Source organism: Nerophis lumbriciformis, linkage group LG03 (genome assembly GCF_033978685.3).
Source record: "Nerophis lumbriciformis linkage group LG03, RoL_Nlum_v2.1, whole genome shotgun sequence".
Classification (NCBI taxonomy): domain Eukaryota; kingdom Metazoa; phylum Chordata; class Actinopteri; order Syngnathiformes; family Syngnathidae; genus Nerophis; species Nerophis lumbriciformis.
Window position 1 is genome coordinate 21,126,038 of NC_084550.2, and position 13,963 is coordinate 21,140,000.

The 13,963-nt window shown below is 44.1% G+C and overlaps 1 protein-coding gene across 4 annotated transcripts in view; it reads left to right on the forward strand.

Moving 5' to 3' along the window:
* The window catches only part of LOC133580860 (ETS-related transcription factor Elf-1-like), a 57,696-nt gene that overhangs the window by 23,288 nt on the left and 20,445 nt on the right, over positions 1 to 13,963 (forward strand). Inside the window, exon 1 of one of the 4 annotated variants that reach the window (XM_061935119.2) lies at positions 252 to 395. The exons of the other annotated variants lie outside the window; for them this stretch is intronic. Within the exon in view, the coding sequence (XP_061791103.1) occupies positions 362 to 395 (34 nt within the window). The 5' untranslated portion in view covers positions 252 to 361. Of the gene's footprint in view, positions 1 to 251; positions 396 to 13,963 lie in introns of those variants that run through there. 4 annotated transcript variants of the gene reach the window in all.

A 13,963-nucleotide genomic window follows, 5' to 3' on the forward strand; every position in this document is an offset into this window, starting at 1 on the left:
GACACCGTAGTTCACACATTAAAATGCATATGTCCTACGTAAATAAAGCACAATTTAAAGTTACCAGTCAAATAAAAAAAAACACAAATCGCTCATCTTTATGTTTTGATTTATTTATTTGTTATCAAAGTGATTTTAATAGTGATATAAATTGGCGATATGTGCTATATAATAATCCTGGCAGGCTAATAATTAAACTCGAGGTCAGACCTCGCGCATGCGCAGTGCACACTCCAGCTGAGGGACCACCTTCCATAAAAAAAAAAAACAGGAAGTAAAACACAACATTCCTAGCCATGGTCCGCGAAAGATGGCTCATAAATCGCATTAGAATGTAGACTCGGTCGATTCCACATAAGCCATGGCTTACCCCACGTCACTTCTCGGAATTAAGAGTAAGTCGTGCCTTTGTGTTGGTTTTGTTCCACTTTCCTCTTCCAAGTTGTAGGAGCTGCTGGAGGCTAGGCTAAGCTAGCTAGCAAACATAGAAATGACGTCATGACAACTTGCAGGGAGAATAACTACTTTTATGCTTTTACTTCGTTTACTGTGAGGGTTTTTGTAAGTGGAATAAAGTGTGGAATTATCAGGGCTGACAGATGTTGTCGGAAGTCCTTCAAAGAGATCAATGCTGCTTTGGTCAATTTCAGATGTCTTTTATTTTGGAAGTTTTTATTGCTTACTATATCCGCCCTTTTTTTTTTAACCTGACACTGTCAAATCTTACTTGTGTTAATTATGTGATGTTACTATAGCTGAGGTGCTTTGATGCATTTTTTTATTTTGCACGTAAGAAGGATAGTATATATACTTTTGTGGTTGCAGTGCAGATGAAAAAAAACACATAAAATAAGGTAAAACAAATGAAAACAAGAGGGAAATGATAAAAGACATAAAGAAGCGCAGAGCTGATGCAACCAGCTGCCATTCTACATACAGCTACAAAAGTAAAAACAACGAAAAAACAGCAATAAATAACACATATTGCGGTGATTCTCAGAACTGTGGTGTAAAAATGTTGAAAGAGCAATACTGGATCAAAAATACTAAGAAAAAAATCTTATTGGAGCCGCCATAAATTAAAAGCCTTATATAAGTGTTATAATGAAGGCAACATGTGATGTAAGAGTCTATGTTAGCCTACTATCAAAATGACTTTAAAATTGTTATAATGACGGCAACACATGATGAAAGTGTCTTTATTAGCTATATTAACCTACTATCAAAATGACTTTAAAAGTCATATATAAGTGTTATAATGAAGGCAACACATGATCAAAGTGTCTTTCATAGCTATATGAGCCTACTATCAACATTACTTTAAAAGTGTTATAATGAGGGCAACACATGATGTAAGTGTCCATATTAGCTATATTAGCCTAGTATCAAAATTACTTTAAGTCTTATTTGTTATAATGAAGGCAACATATGATGTGTCTATATTAGCCTACTATCAAAATTACTTTAAAAGTAGTATATATGTGTTATAATGAAGGCAACACATCATGAAAGTGTCTTTATTAGCTATAATAACCTACTATCAAAATGACTTTAAAAGTCTTATATTTGTTATAATGAAGGCAACACATGATGTGTCTATATTAGCTATATTAGCCTACTATCAAAATGACTCTAAAAGTCTTATATAAGTGTTATAATGAAGGCAACACATGATGTGTCTATTAGCTGTATTAGCCTACTATCAAAATGTCTTTAAAAGTCTTATATAAGTGTTATAATTGTCATGATGGTTACCCGGATCATGGCATGATTTATGTTGGTTATGTTTCTGGTTTTAGTCTGTTTCCTGGTTGCACCCTCTTTTCCTGTTTATTCTTGGTTTCCATGGGCACTGATTCTCCTCACCTGTCTTAGTTTTGCAATTAGTGTTTCCACCAGGTGTTTTGGCTAATCACTCCCCTTTATAGTTTCCTGTCACCCAGCAGTAAGTGCTGGGTCAATGTTTGCTTTATGCAACATTTACGTTTCCTCTGGTTTTCTCCTCATAGTAAGTTTGTGCACGCTAGCATTCCTTGTTTATCACCCTTGGTGACATTTTGGTTTTTTGTTTAGCTCCACGCTTGCTAGCGTCCTCAGTTTCGTATTTTTGTCCTGCCTTTTATTTATTAAAAATACTTAATCCTACCTGCACACTCCTCCTGCTTGTCTTCTGTACTGGAAGGAACACACCAGCACAGCTATGCGTCCCCGAAGACGTAACAGATTGACCCAGCCAGACGAAGTGTTCCTGTCCAACACGGACAAACAAGAGATCCTCCTGGAGCTCCAAGCGGACACCCAGCCGTGGCAACACGAGGACGAAGCCGAGCTGTCCGAAGAAGACCTTCCGGCCGACGCCATCGTAGCATGGGAGCAGCTAATGGCTAAGTTCACGGAAGCAGAGACCCGTTTCCTTCCCCACTCTCAAGCCACCCGGACGTCGTCCACCCCACCCGGTACGCGAAGGCTCGGGCAGCGGGGCAGCTCAGAGCAGGCGCAGAAGGGGTACCAGACGGACACTTTGCCCTCAACAATGTCTGCCAGGCTCTTCCCGTGCGGCTTCTCCTCCCCTCAGTCACCACCTGCTGGCAACTGTCCAGAAAGGCGCCAGCGGCGCAGACTCACAAGGCCAGATTCCAGGCTTCCTAGAGCCCACCCGCCCGTGCCCTCTGCTCCCGCCGAACAAGCGCTCCCCCCACCAGCTCCATCTAGCATCTGGAATCTGCTTCCTGAGGGGGGGGGGGCAGTGCTGGTAGCGTGTCAGCGGGACAAGCAGACCTCATTCCACTGAGGATGCTGCCTGCCTCTCCTCCAGCGGGGGCACTGTCTGCTTCGGTCCTACTTCCTGCCCCAGTGCCACAAAGCAAGTTGGACCCGCCAGAGAAGTACAGTCCGGCTTGGGTGGATGAGTGGTACCGCAAGGTACTTATTGAACTGCAACTGGAGGAACAATCCCAATCAGCAGAGAACACTCCGCCCACTCCTCTGGCTCCTCCCACGCCGACAGCCCGGACGCCTGCCACTCTGACGCCACCATCAACCCTGGTGGTCCTGCAAACGCCATCCTCTCCAGCGCTGCAAAGCACAAGAGACCCCGCAGAGACCGACCCAGTAAAAAGGGCATTGCACCAACAGTCCAAACAACTTGGACAACAGGAGGAACAGTTTGGCGTTCTTGGGGCTTGCGTCAACGCCATGGCGGAGCACCAAGATGCCCGCCTTGATGCATTGGAGAAACAGATGGGAAGTATACTCTCCGCAGTGCAGGTGATGATTCCCCCTACGGCCAACCCAGCAGTCCAGCTGAGACATCCACCACCCACAGAGACTCCGTTGCCTGATTCGTCCTTGGCTCCGCCCACGCCGACAGACGAGCCGCCTGCTCCGCCTCTGGCTACGCCCACGCCGACAGACGAGCCGCCTGCTCCGCCTCTGGCTCCGCCCACGCCGACAGACGAGCCGCCTGCTCCGCCTCTGGCTCCGCCCACGCCGACAGACGAGCCGCCTGCTCCGCCTCTGGCTCCGCCCACGCCGACAGACGAGCCGCCTGCTCCGCCTCTGGCTCCGCCCACGCCGACAGACGAGCCGCCTGCTCCGCCTCTGGCTCCGCCCACGCCGACGGCGCCTCCTGCTTCCATGGCGACGACGCCTCCTGCTTCCACGGCGACGACGCCTCCTGCTTCCACGGCGACGACGCTTCCTGCTTCCACGCAGACGACGCTTCCTGCTTCCACGGCGACGACGCTTCCTGCTTCCACGGCGACGACGCTTCCTGCTTCCACGGCGACGACGCCTCCTGTTTCCACGGCGACGACGCTTCCTGTTTCCACGGCGACGACGCTTCCTGTTTCCACGGCGACGACGCTTCCTGTTTCCACGGCGACGACGCTTCCTGTTTCCACGGCGACGACGCTTCCTGTTACCACGGCGACGACGCCTCCCGCGCCTGCCTCGCCTACGACGTACCCACCTCGTGTCCGGCGGGCCGCAGCACAGCGCCGCCCACCTCCTCGTGTCCGGCGGGCCGCACCTCGGCGCCGCCCACCTCCTCTTGTCCGGCGGGCCGCACCTCGGCGCCGCCCACCTCCTCCTGTCCGGCGGTCCGCACCACGGCGCCGCCCACCTTGTCGTTTCTGGACTTTTCATGGACGCTTTTGGCGCCAACAGCAGCGACGCCCCAGACTTTGGTACAGGACTCAAAGACTGCTGAGGTTCTGGCGCCAGTCTCGTCCGCCTCCTCAACGGCCACAGACATGGCCGTTCCGAGGTCGCCCGCCTCGACGATTGCGGCGACAATCCACCCGCCGCCGCCACCTGACTTGTCCCCGGTGGCTTCGGGGACACATGGCCTGGCGGCCCACCACCAAGTCCTCCCTCCACCCTCCCGTGACTTTTGACTTTCTGGGGGTTTTTTTGTTGGGGAGGGTTTTTTTAGTTTGGGACGTCTGGGATCCGTCCCTTAAGGGGGGGGTTATGCCATGATGGTTACCCGGATCATGGCATGATTTATGTTGGTTATGTTTCTGGTTTTAGTCTGTTTCCTGGTTGCACCCTCTTTTCCTGTTTATTCTTGGTTTCCATGGGCACTGATTCTCCTCACCTGTCTTAGTTTTGCAATTAGTGTTTCCACCAGGTGTTTTGGCTAATCACTCCCCTTTATAGTTTCCTGTCACCCAGCAGTAAGTGCTGGGTCAATGTTTGCTTTATGCAACATTTACGTTTCCTCTGGTTTTCTCCTCATAGTAAGTTTGTGCACGCTAGCATTCCTTGTTTATCACCCTTGGTGACATTTTGGTTTTTTGTTTAGCTCCACGCTTGCTAGCGTCCTCAGTTTCGTATTTTTGTCCTGCCTTTTATTTATTAAAAATACTTAATCCTACCTGCACACTCCTCCTGCTTGTCTTCTGTACTGGAAGGAACACACCAGCACAGCTATGCGTCCCCGAAGACGTAACAATAATGAAGGCAACACATGATGTAAGTGTCTATATTAGCTATATTAGCCTACTATCATAGTGACTTTAAAAGCCTTATATAAGTGTTATTATGAAGACAACATATGATGTAAGTGTCTATATTAGCTATATTAGCCTACTATCAAAATGACTTTAAAAGTTGTATATACGTGTTATAATGAAGGCAACACATGATGAAAGTGTCTTTATAAGCTTATTAGCCTACTATCAAAATGACTTTAAAAGTCTTATATAAGTGTTATAATGAAGGCAACACGTGATGTAAGAGTCTATATTAGCTATATTAGCCTACTATCAAAATGACTTTAAAAGTCTTATATAAGTGTTATAATGAAGGCAACACATGATGTAAGTGTCTATATTAGCTATATTAGCCTACTATCAACATTACTTTAAAAGTCTTATATTTGTTATAATGAAGGCAGCATATGATGTGTCTATATTAGCCTGCTATCAAAATGACTTTAAAAGTCTTATATAAGTGTTATAATGAAGGCAACACATGATGTAATTGTCTATATTAGCTAAATTAGCCTACTATCAAAATGACTTTAAAAGTCTTATACAAGTGTTATAATGAAGATAACACATGATGTAAGTGTCTATATCAGCTATATTAGCCTACTATCAAAGGTTGACGCAAATCTTCGTTGACAGAAATGTATTTTAAATTTTTATTCTACACTTTTTTGCAACAATGGAAATAATTTGTAAAATTGAGGCTTCTCACAGGATGAGATAACTTCCGGAAATGACTGTCTCAGAATGGCCAAAGGTATATAGATGTGTGTGTCCAAGTTAAAGGAAAAAGGCAGGCTTTCTTCTTCTATGCACAGCATAAAACGTTTGGTGGACAAAATGAGACAAAGAAGGAGTGGCATAAAGCACGCCTTTCTGTGGCAGCATCAGAGAAAGTTGTACACGTAAACAAACTACGGTGAGTTCAAGGATCGCTGAAATTAGTAGGACAAAACGGCGCTCGCCAAATACTCTCATCAGTGAAGCATATAAACAGTGGAAGAGGTGCTTTAAGACATGGCTAGCAAGCTAGCAGCTAACGTCCAACCACAGTGTTTTAGCTACTTCTAAATCACTAATCCTCGCCTCCATGGCGACAAATAAAGTAATAGCTAAACATGCTTCACTACACACCGTAGGAGGATACAATAGCTCACCGCTAACAGCAAGCGAGCACCCCTGAATGTAAACAAACGCCATGGATGGATATTCACCTAACATCCACCGTAATGATACCAAGTACAACTTTGCATCTAGTCGATACTACTATGATTACATGAATATTTTTTATATCTTTTTTCCTATGTTTATAAACCCAGGAAATATGGCCCTGGACACATGAGGACTTTGAATATGACCAATGTATGATCCCGTAACTACTCGGTATCGGATCGATACCTAAATTTGTGGTATCATCCAAAACTAATGTAAAGTATCCAAACAACAGAAGAATAAGTGATTATTGCATTTTAACAGAAGTGTAGATAGAACATGTTAAAAGAGAAAGTAAGCAGATATTAACAGTAAATGAACAAGTGGATTATTAATCCGTTATTACAGTTTGTCCCACATAATGTTGACAAAATAGAATGATAAATGACACAATATGTTACTGCATATGTCAGCAGACTAATTAGGAGCCTTTGTTTGTTTACTTATTACTAAAAGACAAGTTGTCTTGTATGTTCACTATTTTATTTAAGGACAAACTTGCAATAATAAACATATGTTTAATGTGCCCTAAGATTTTTTGTTAAAGTAAAGCCAATAATGCCATCTTTTCGTGGTCCCACTTATTTTGAAACGCACGGAAAAGTATCGAAATACATTTTGGTACCGGTACCGGTACTAAAATATTGGTATCGGGACAACCCTACAGTGTATAATCCAATTAATCTGTTCAGGACAATCAAAATGTTAAAACTAAACAACATTGTTGTACATGCAGACATCAGTGAAAAACTAGAACCAGAATGAGTAAGTGAACATGTAACATTACTGTTCATTTTATAGAAGACTTTTTTGGCAAAGACTGTGGTCAGCAGCGATGAAGAGGGGTTAGTAATGGTTAGTGATATGTCAAATTTTTTAATTACCGAATCCTGTCATGTATTAATGCATTTTAGGCAACACAAAGTCAGGCGCGTGCTCACTAGCGTCGTTTGGCTTGATAATCATGGCGGACTAACTACACGGACTTTGCTCGGGAGATTTCCCATCCATTCATCCATCCATCTTCTTCCGCTTATCCGAGGTCGGGTCGCGGCGGCAGCAGCCTAAGCAGGGAAGCCCAGACTTCCCTCTCCCCAGCCACTTCGTCCAGCTCCTCCCGGGGGATCCCGAGGCGTTCCCAGGCCAGCCGGGAGAGATAGTCTTCCCAACGTGTCCTGGGTCTTCCCCGTGGCCTCCTACCCTAGGGAGGCGTTTGGGTGGCATCCTGACCAGATGCCCGAACCACCTCATCTGGCTCCTCTCGATGTGGAGGAGCAGCGGCTTTACTTTGAGCTCTGCCCGGATGACAGAGCTTCTCACCCTATCTCTAAGGGAGAGCCCCGCCACTCGGCGGAGGAAACTCATTTGGGCCGCTTGTACCCGTGATATTGTCCTTTCGGTCATGACCCAAAGCTCATGACCATAGGTGAGGATGGGAACGTAGATCGACCGGTAAATCGAGAGCTTTGCCTTCCGGCTTAGCTCCTTCTTCACCATAACGGATCGATACAGCGTCCGCATTACTGAACACGCCGCACCGATCCGCCTGTCGATCTCACGATCCACTCTTCCCTCACTCGTGAACAAGACTCCGAGGTACTTGAACTCCTCCACTTGGGGCAAGATCTCCTCCCCAACACAGAGATGGCACTCCACCCTTTTCCGGGCGAGAATCATGGACTCGGACTTGGAGGTGCTGATTCCCATCCCAGTCGCTTCACACTCGGCTGCGAACCGATCCAGTGAGAGCTGAAGATCCTGGCCAGATGAAGCCGTCAGGACCACATCATCTGCAAAAAGCAGCGACCTAATCCTGCAGCCACCAAACCAGATACCCTCAACGCCCTGACTGCGCCTAAAAATACTGTCCATAAAGGTTATGAACAGAATCGGTGACAAAGGGCAGCCCTGGCGGAGGCCAACCCTCACTGGAAACGGGTCCGACTTACTGCCGGCAATGCGGACCAAGCTCTGACACTGATTATACAGGGAGAGAACCGCCACAATAAGACAGTCCGTTACCCTATACTCTCTGAGCACTCCCCACAGGACTTCCCGGGGTACACGGTCGAATGCCTTCTCCAAGTCCACAAAGCACATGTAGACTGGTTGGGCAAACTCCCATGCACCCTCAAGGACCCTGCCGAGTGTATAGAGCTGGTCCACAGTTCCACGACCAGGACGAAAACCACACTGTTCCTCCTGAATCCGAGGTTCGACTATCCGGCGTAGTCTCCTCTCCAGTACACCTGAATAGACCTTACCGGGAAGGCTGAGGAGTGTGATCCCACGATAGTTGGAACACACCCTCCGGTTCCCCTTCTTAAAGAGAGGAACCACCACCCCGGTCTGCCAATCCAGAGGTACCGCCCCCGATGTCCACGCAATGTTGCAGAGTCTTGTCAACCAAGACAGCCCCACAACATCCAGAGCCTTAAGGAACTCCGGGCGGATCTCATCCACCCCCGGGGCTTTGCCACCGAGGAGCTTTTTAACTACCTCGGCAACCTCAGCCCCAGAAATAGGAGAGCCCACCACAGATTCCCCAGGCCCTGCTCCCGTTCGGAGTAAACGGAGCCAAGCGCTCGGTTTAACGTCTGTGTTTAGATGGTGACAATATTGTATACAAAAGTATACAGCGAAGGAGAAAACTATTTGATGTTACTTTTTATTTTGTCAATACAGTGTTCATCAGCTGCTGTGACGGAGAGTTAATGAGGGGAGGAAACATGCAGCAGGCGATGTGTCGTGAACGTTGTCACAACTTGTTTATAAAGTCTTTAGTTTCTTTACTGGGATGTTCACTCCTCCTTTATTTAACTGCAAACTGTATCAGTGTTCAAATAACATCAATACTAGCTGAAATGTTTTGTCATCTCATCGAATTGAACGCAGGCTGTGGAAGATTGTGTATTCGATGTGAGAGGTGTCACTCCTCTGTATTTTTGTTGAAAACAAACAAACATAAAAAACAAAACAAAAAAACTTAGAATTGACAGAGATTTAAGCGTTAAATAAATAATATATGTATGCCAAGGCACACCATTATCATCATTTCATGACTGAATCAAAAAACGTTCTACACTTTTATACTGAAATAAATACACCTACAACTTATTAAATTCAAATATAGAAAAAACTACCGACACGGTAAAGTTTCGATCCATGAAGGAAAGAAGAAAGTGAATGAATGTTTATAACTGAATACATTTACGTAAGCATAAAAATGTGTTTTCTTTTGTGTTATTTTTTTAATTAATTAAGTAACGTTTATGACAACCTTTATCCAAAACCCAATATAGAATGTGAGATACAACAGGAGAATGCATACACCAGTGGTTCTTAACCTGGGTTCGATCGAAACCTAGTCGGCCTCAGGGGTTCGGCAGAGCCTCCGACGCGGAGGTCAAGACACGCCCAACTCATCGTGTAAATAAAAACCTCTCCCTGTCGGCGTATTATGGATACCCCCAAACAATGTTCCCTCTAATTTCCCATATGTGTGAGCAAACGCAAAAACTCCTTGAGCATTCAGTGGAGCACATGTGAGCACACCTGTCCCAAACCTGACTAAATAACAAGTTCAATGTTTTATTATTAGAATCAAATGATTACATGAGATTATTTTCTAATATAAGTGTTTTGGCCCACTTACAATGACTATAACATATTGTTTTTCATGAGCGGTGTATTATATGTCTGGATGGGGGTCCTACTTTGGAAATAATGTGTATCTAGGGGTGTAACGGCACACAAAAATTCCGGTTCGGTACGTACCTCGGTTTAGAGGTCACGGCTCGGTTCATTTTCGGTACAGTAAGAAAACAACAAAATATACATTTTTGGGTTATTTATTTACCAAATTTGCAAAATCTTCCACCAAAAATATTTTTCTTAGTGGAATATATGATGTGAAGTAATGGGAACCTTGGATAGGTCAATAATTCATAATAACATTGATTTTGATTCAATATTATGTTTTGAGCAATGACAGTTTGAAAGAAAAAAAACAGCTTTGTTTTATTAGTTAACATTGCAACTTTTTCTAAATTACATTTAACCTTTAAGCTTTTTTATTTCCCTTTTGTTATGTATTTGTTTATTTTAATAGTATTTTTAGAATGTGCCGTGGGCCTTTAAAACATTAGCTGTTGGCCGCAAATGGCACACTTTTGACACCTCTGCTATAGATAATAAAAAAATAAATCTATGGATAAAAAGCAGAGCCTGGCGACGCATACGCGTTTATCATAACTCTCTCTCTCTCTCTGTCTCTGCCCCTCCCTCACCAATGCTGCTGTTTTGTTTTTAACCCCTTCTTAACCCTGAACGTACATTGAAAATACACGCAACCCTAACTCAAAATGCCGGACATTTGAGGCATTTAAGAAACTCCGCCCTGACAGCTCCGCAAAAGAGGACATACCGGTGAAAAGAGGACGTATGGTCAGTCTATCGTAGCCCGTTAGCTGCTAGCATGCCGTGTGTTGTGCCTCGGTGTGCGTTATTTGCACAACGTGCGTTACGCTACTTAATATGTCCGTGTGGAAACTCGTTCGGTACACCTCCGAACCGAACCGAAGCGGTTCAATACAAATACACGTACCGTTACACCCCTATGTGTATCCCTTTCAGATATCACATTTACCGTATTTTTCGGAGTATAAGTCGCTCCGGAGTATAAGTCGCACCGGCCAAAAATGCATAACAAAGAAGGAAAAAAACATATATAAGTCGCACTGGAGTATAAGTCGCATTTTTGGGGGAAATTTATTTGATAAAAGCCAACACCAAGAATAGCCATTTGAAAGGCAATTTAAAATAAATAAAGAATAGTGAACAACAGGCTCAATAAGTGTACTTTATATCAGTGTTTTTCAACCTTTTTTGAGCCAAGGCACATTTTTTGCGTTGAAAAAATCCAGAGGCACACCACCAGCAGAAATCATTAAAAAACTAAACTCAGTTGACAGTAAAAAGTTGTCGCAATTGTTGGATATGACTTTTAAAGCATAACCAAGCATGCATCAATATAGCTCTTGTCTCAAAGTAGGTGTACTGTCACCACCTGTCACATCACACCCTGACTTATTTGGAGTTTTGTAGTGTTTTCCTTTGTGTAGTGTTTTAGTTCTTGTCTTGCGCTCCTATTTTGGTGGCTTTTTCTCTTTTTTCTGTATTTTCCTGTAGCAGTTTCATGTCTTCCTTTGAGTGCTATTTCCCGCATCTACTTTGTTTTAGCAATGAAGAATATTTCAGTTGTTTTTATCCTTCTTTGTGGGGACATTGTTGATCGTCATGTCATGTTCGGATGTACATTGTGGACGCCGTCTTTGCTCCGCAGTAAGTCTTTGCTGTCGTCTAGCATTCTGTTTTTGTTTACTTTGTAGCCAGTTCAGTTTTAGTTTCGTTCTGCATAGCCTTCCCTAAGCTTCAATTACTTTTCTTAGGGGCACTCACCTTTTGTTGTTTTTTGGTTTAAGCATTAGACACAATTTTACCTGCACGCTGCCTTCCGCTGTTTCTGACATCGACAAAGCAATTAGCTACCGGCTGCCACCTACTGATATGGAGTATAACACGATTACTCTGCCGAGCTCTACACAGCACCGATACTCAACAACAACACATCATTTGCAGACTACAATTACTGGTTTGCAAAAAATATTTTTAACCCAAATAGGTGAAATTAGATAATCTCCCACGGCACACCAGACTGTAGCTCACGGCACAGTGGTTGAAAAACACTGCTTTATATGAGGCATAAATAACCAACTGAGAACGTGCCTGGTATGTTAACGTAACATATTATGGTAAGAGTCATTCAAATAACTATAACATATAGAACATGCTATACGTTTACCAAACAATCTGTCACTCCTAATCGCTAAATCCCATGAAATCGTATACGTCTAGTCTCTTACGTGAATGAGCTAAATAATATTATTTGATATTTTACGGTAATGTGTTAATAATTTCACACATAAGTCGCTCCTGAGTATAAGTCGCACCCCCGGCCAAACTATGAAAAAAACTGTGACTTATAGTCCGAAAAATACGGTAATTCCCACTAAAACATTCACATGTTGCACAATGAGATGTAAACATGGGATCATGTGTACATTCCTGCAACTTTGTTTGTAAAATATATCTTTATTAGTATTTCTTTAATATAATAACATAATTTTATGATTACGGTTCGGGTTCGGTGAATGCGGATATGAAACTGGTGGGGTTCGGTACCTCCAACAAGGTTAAAGGGGAACATTATCACCAGACCTATGTAAGCGTCAATATATACCTTGATGTTGCAGAAAAAAGACCATATATTTTTTTAACCGATTTCCAAACTCTAAATGGGTGAATTTTGGCGAATTAAACGCCTTTCTATTATTCGCTCTCGGAGACGTCACATCGGGAAGCAATCCGCCATTTTCTCAAACACATTACAAACACCGAGTCAAATCAGCTCTGTTATTTTCCGTTTTTTCGACTGTTTTCCGTACCTTGGAGACATCATGCCTCGTCGGTGTGTTGTCGGAGGGTGTAACAACACGAACAGGGCCGGATTCAAGTTGCACCAGTGGCCCAAAGATGCGGAAGTGGCAAGAAATTGGACGTTTGTTCCGCACACTTTACCGACGAAAGCTATGCTACGACAGAGATAGCAAGAATGTGTGGATATCCTGCGACACTCAAAGCAGATGCATTTCCAACGATAAAGTCAAAGAAATCTGCCGCCAGACCCCCATTGAATCTGCCGGAGTGTGTGAGCAATTCAGGGACAAAGGAGCTTGGCAGCACGGCAAGCAATGGCGGCAGTTTGTTCCCGCAGACGAGCGAGCTAAACCCCCTGGATGTCTTGGCTCACACCGTCCCTTATGCCACCGAAGATGATCAAGAGAAGAATATCGACCCTAGCTTCCCTGGCCTGCTGACATCAACTCCAAAACTGGACAGATCAACTTTCAGGAAAAGAGAGCGGATGAGGGTATGTCTACAGAATATACTAATTGATGAAAATTGGGCTGTCTGCACTCTCAAAGTGCATGTTGTTGCCAAATGTATTTCATATGCTGTAAACCTAGTTCATAGTTGTTAGTTTCCTTTAATGCCAAACAAACACATACCAATCGTTGGTTAGAAGGCGATCGCCGAATTCGTCCTCGCTTTCTCCCGTGTCGCTGGCTGTCGTGTCGTTTTCCTCGGTTTCGCTTGCATACGGTTCAAACCGATATGGCTCAATAGCTTCAGTTTCTTCTTCAATTTCGTTTTCGCTACCTGCCTCCACACTACAACCATCCGTTTCAATACATTTGTAATCTGTTGAATCGCTTAAACCGCTGAAATCCAAGTCTGAATCCGAGCTAATGTCGCTATAGCTTGCTGTTCTTTCCGCCATGTTTGTTTGTGTTGGCTTCACTATGTGACGTCACAGGAAAATGGACGGGTGGTTAAAATCAGGCACTTTGAAGCTTTTTTTAGGGATTTTGCGTGATGGGTAAAATTTTGAAAAAAACTTCGAAAAATAAAATAAGCCACTGGGAACTGATTTTTAATGGTTTTAACCCTTCTGAAATTGTGATAATGTTCCCCTTTAAGAACCACTGGCATACACATATTTGTTTTCAAAAAACTTACAAAAAAGTGGCACCCCAAAAATGTACCCCGTTTTTATGACTTGATCCCATTTTGAAAATTCCTAGCGCCAACACGGAGTACCCATCACTACTCCGCTGCCGGTTACAGTAACCGGA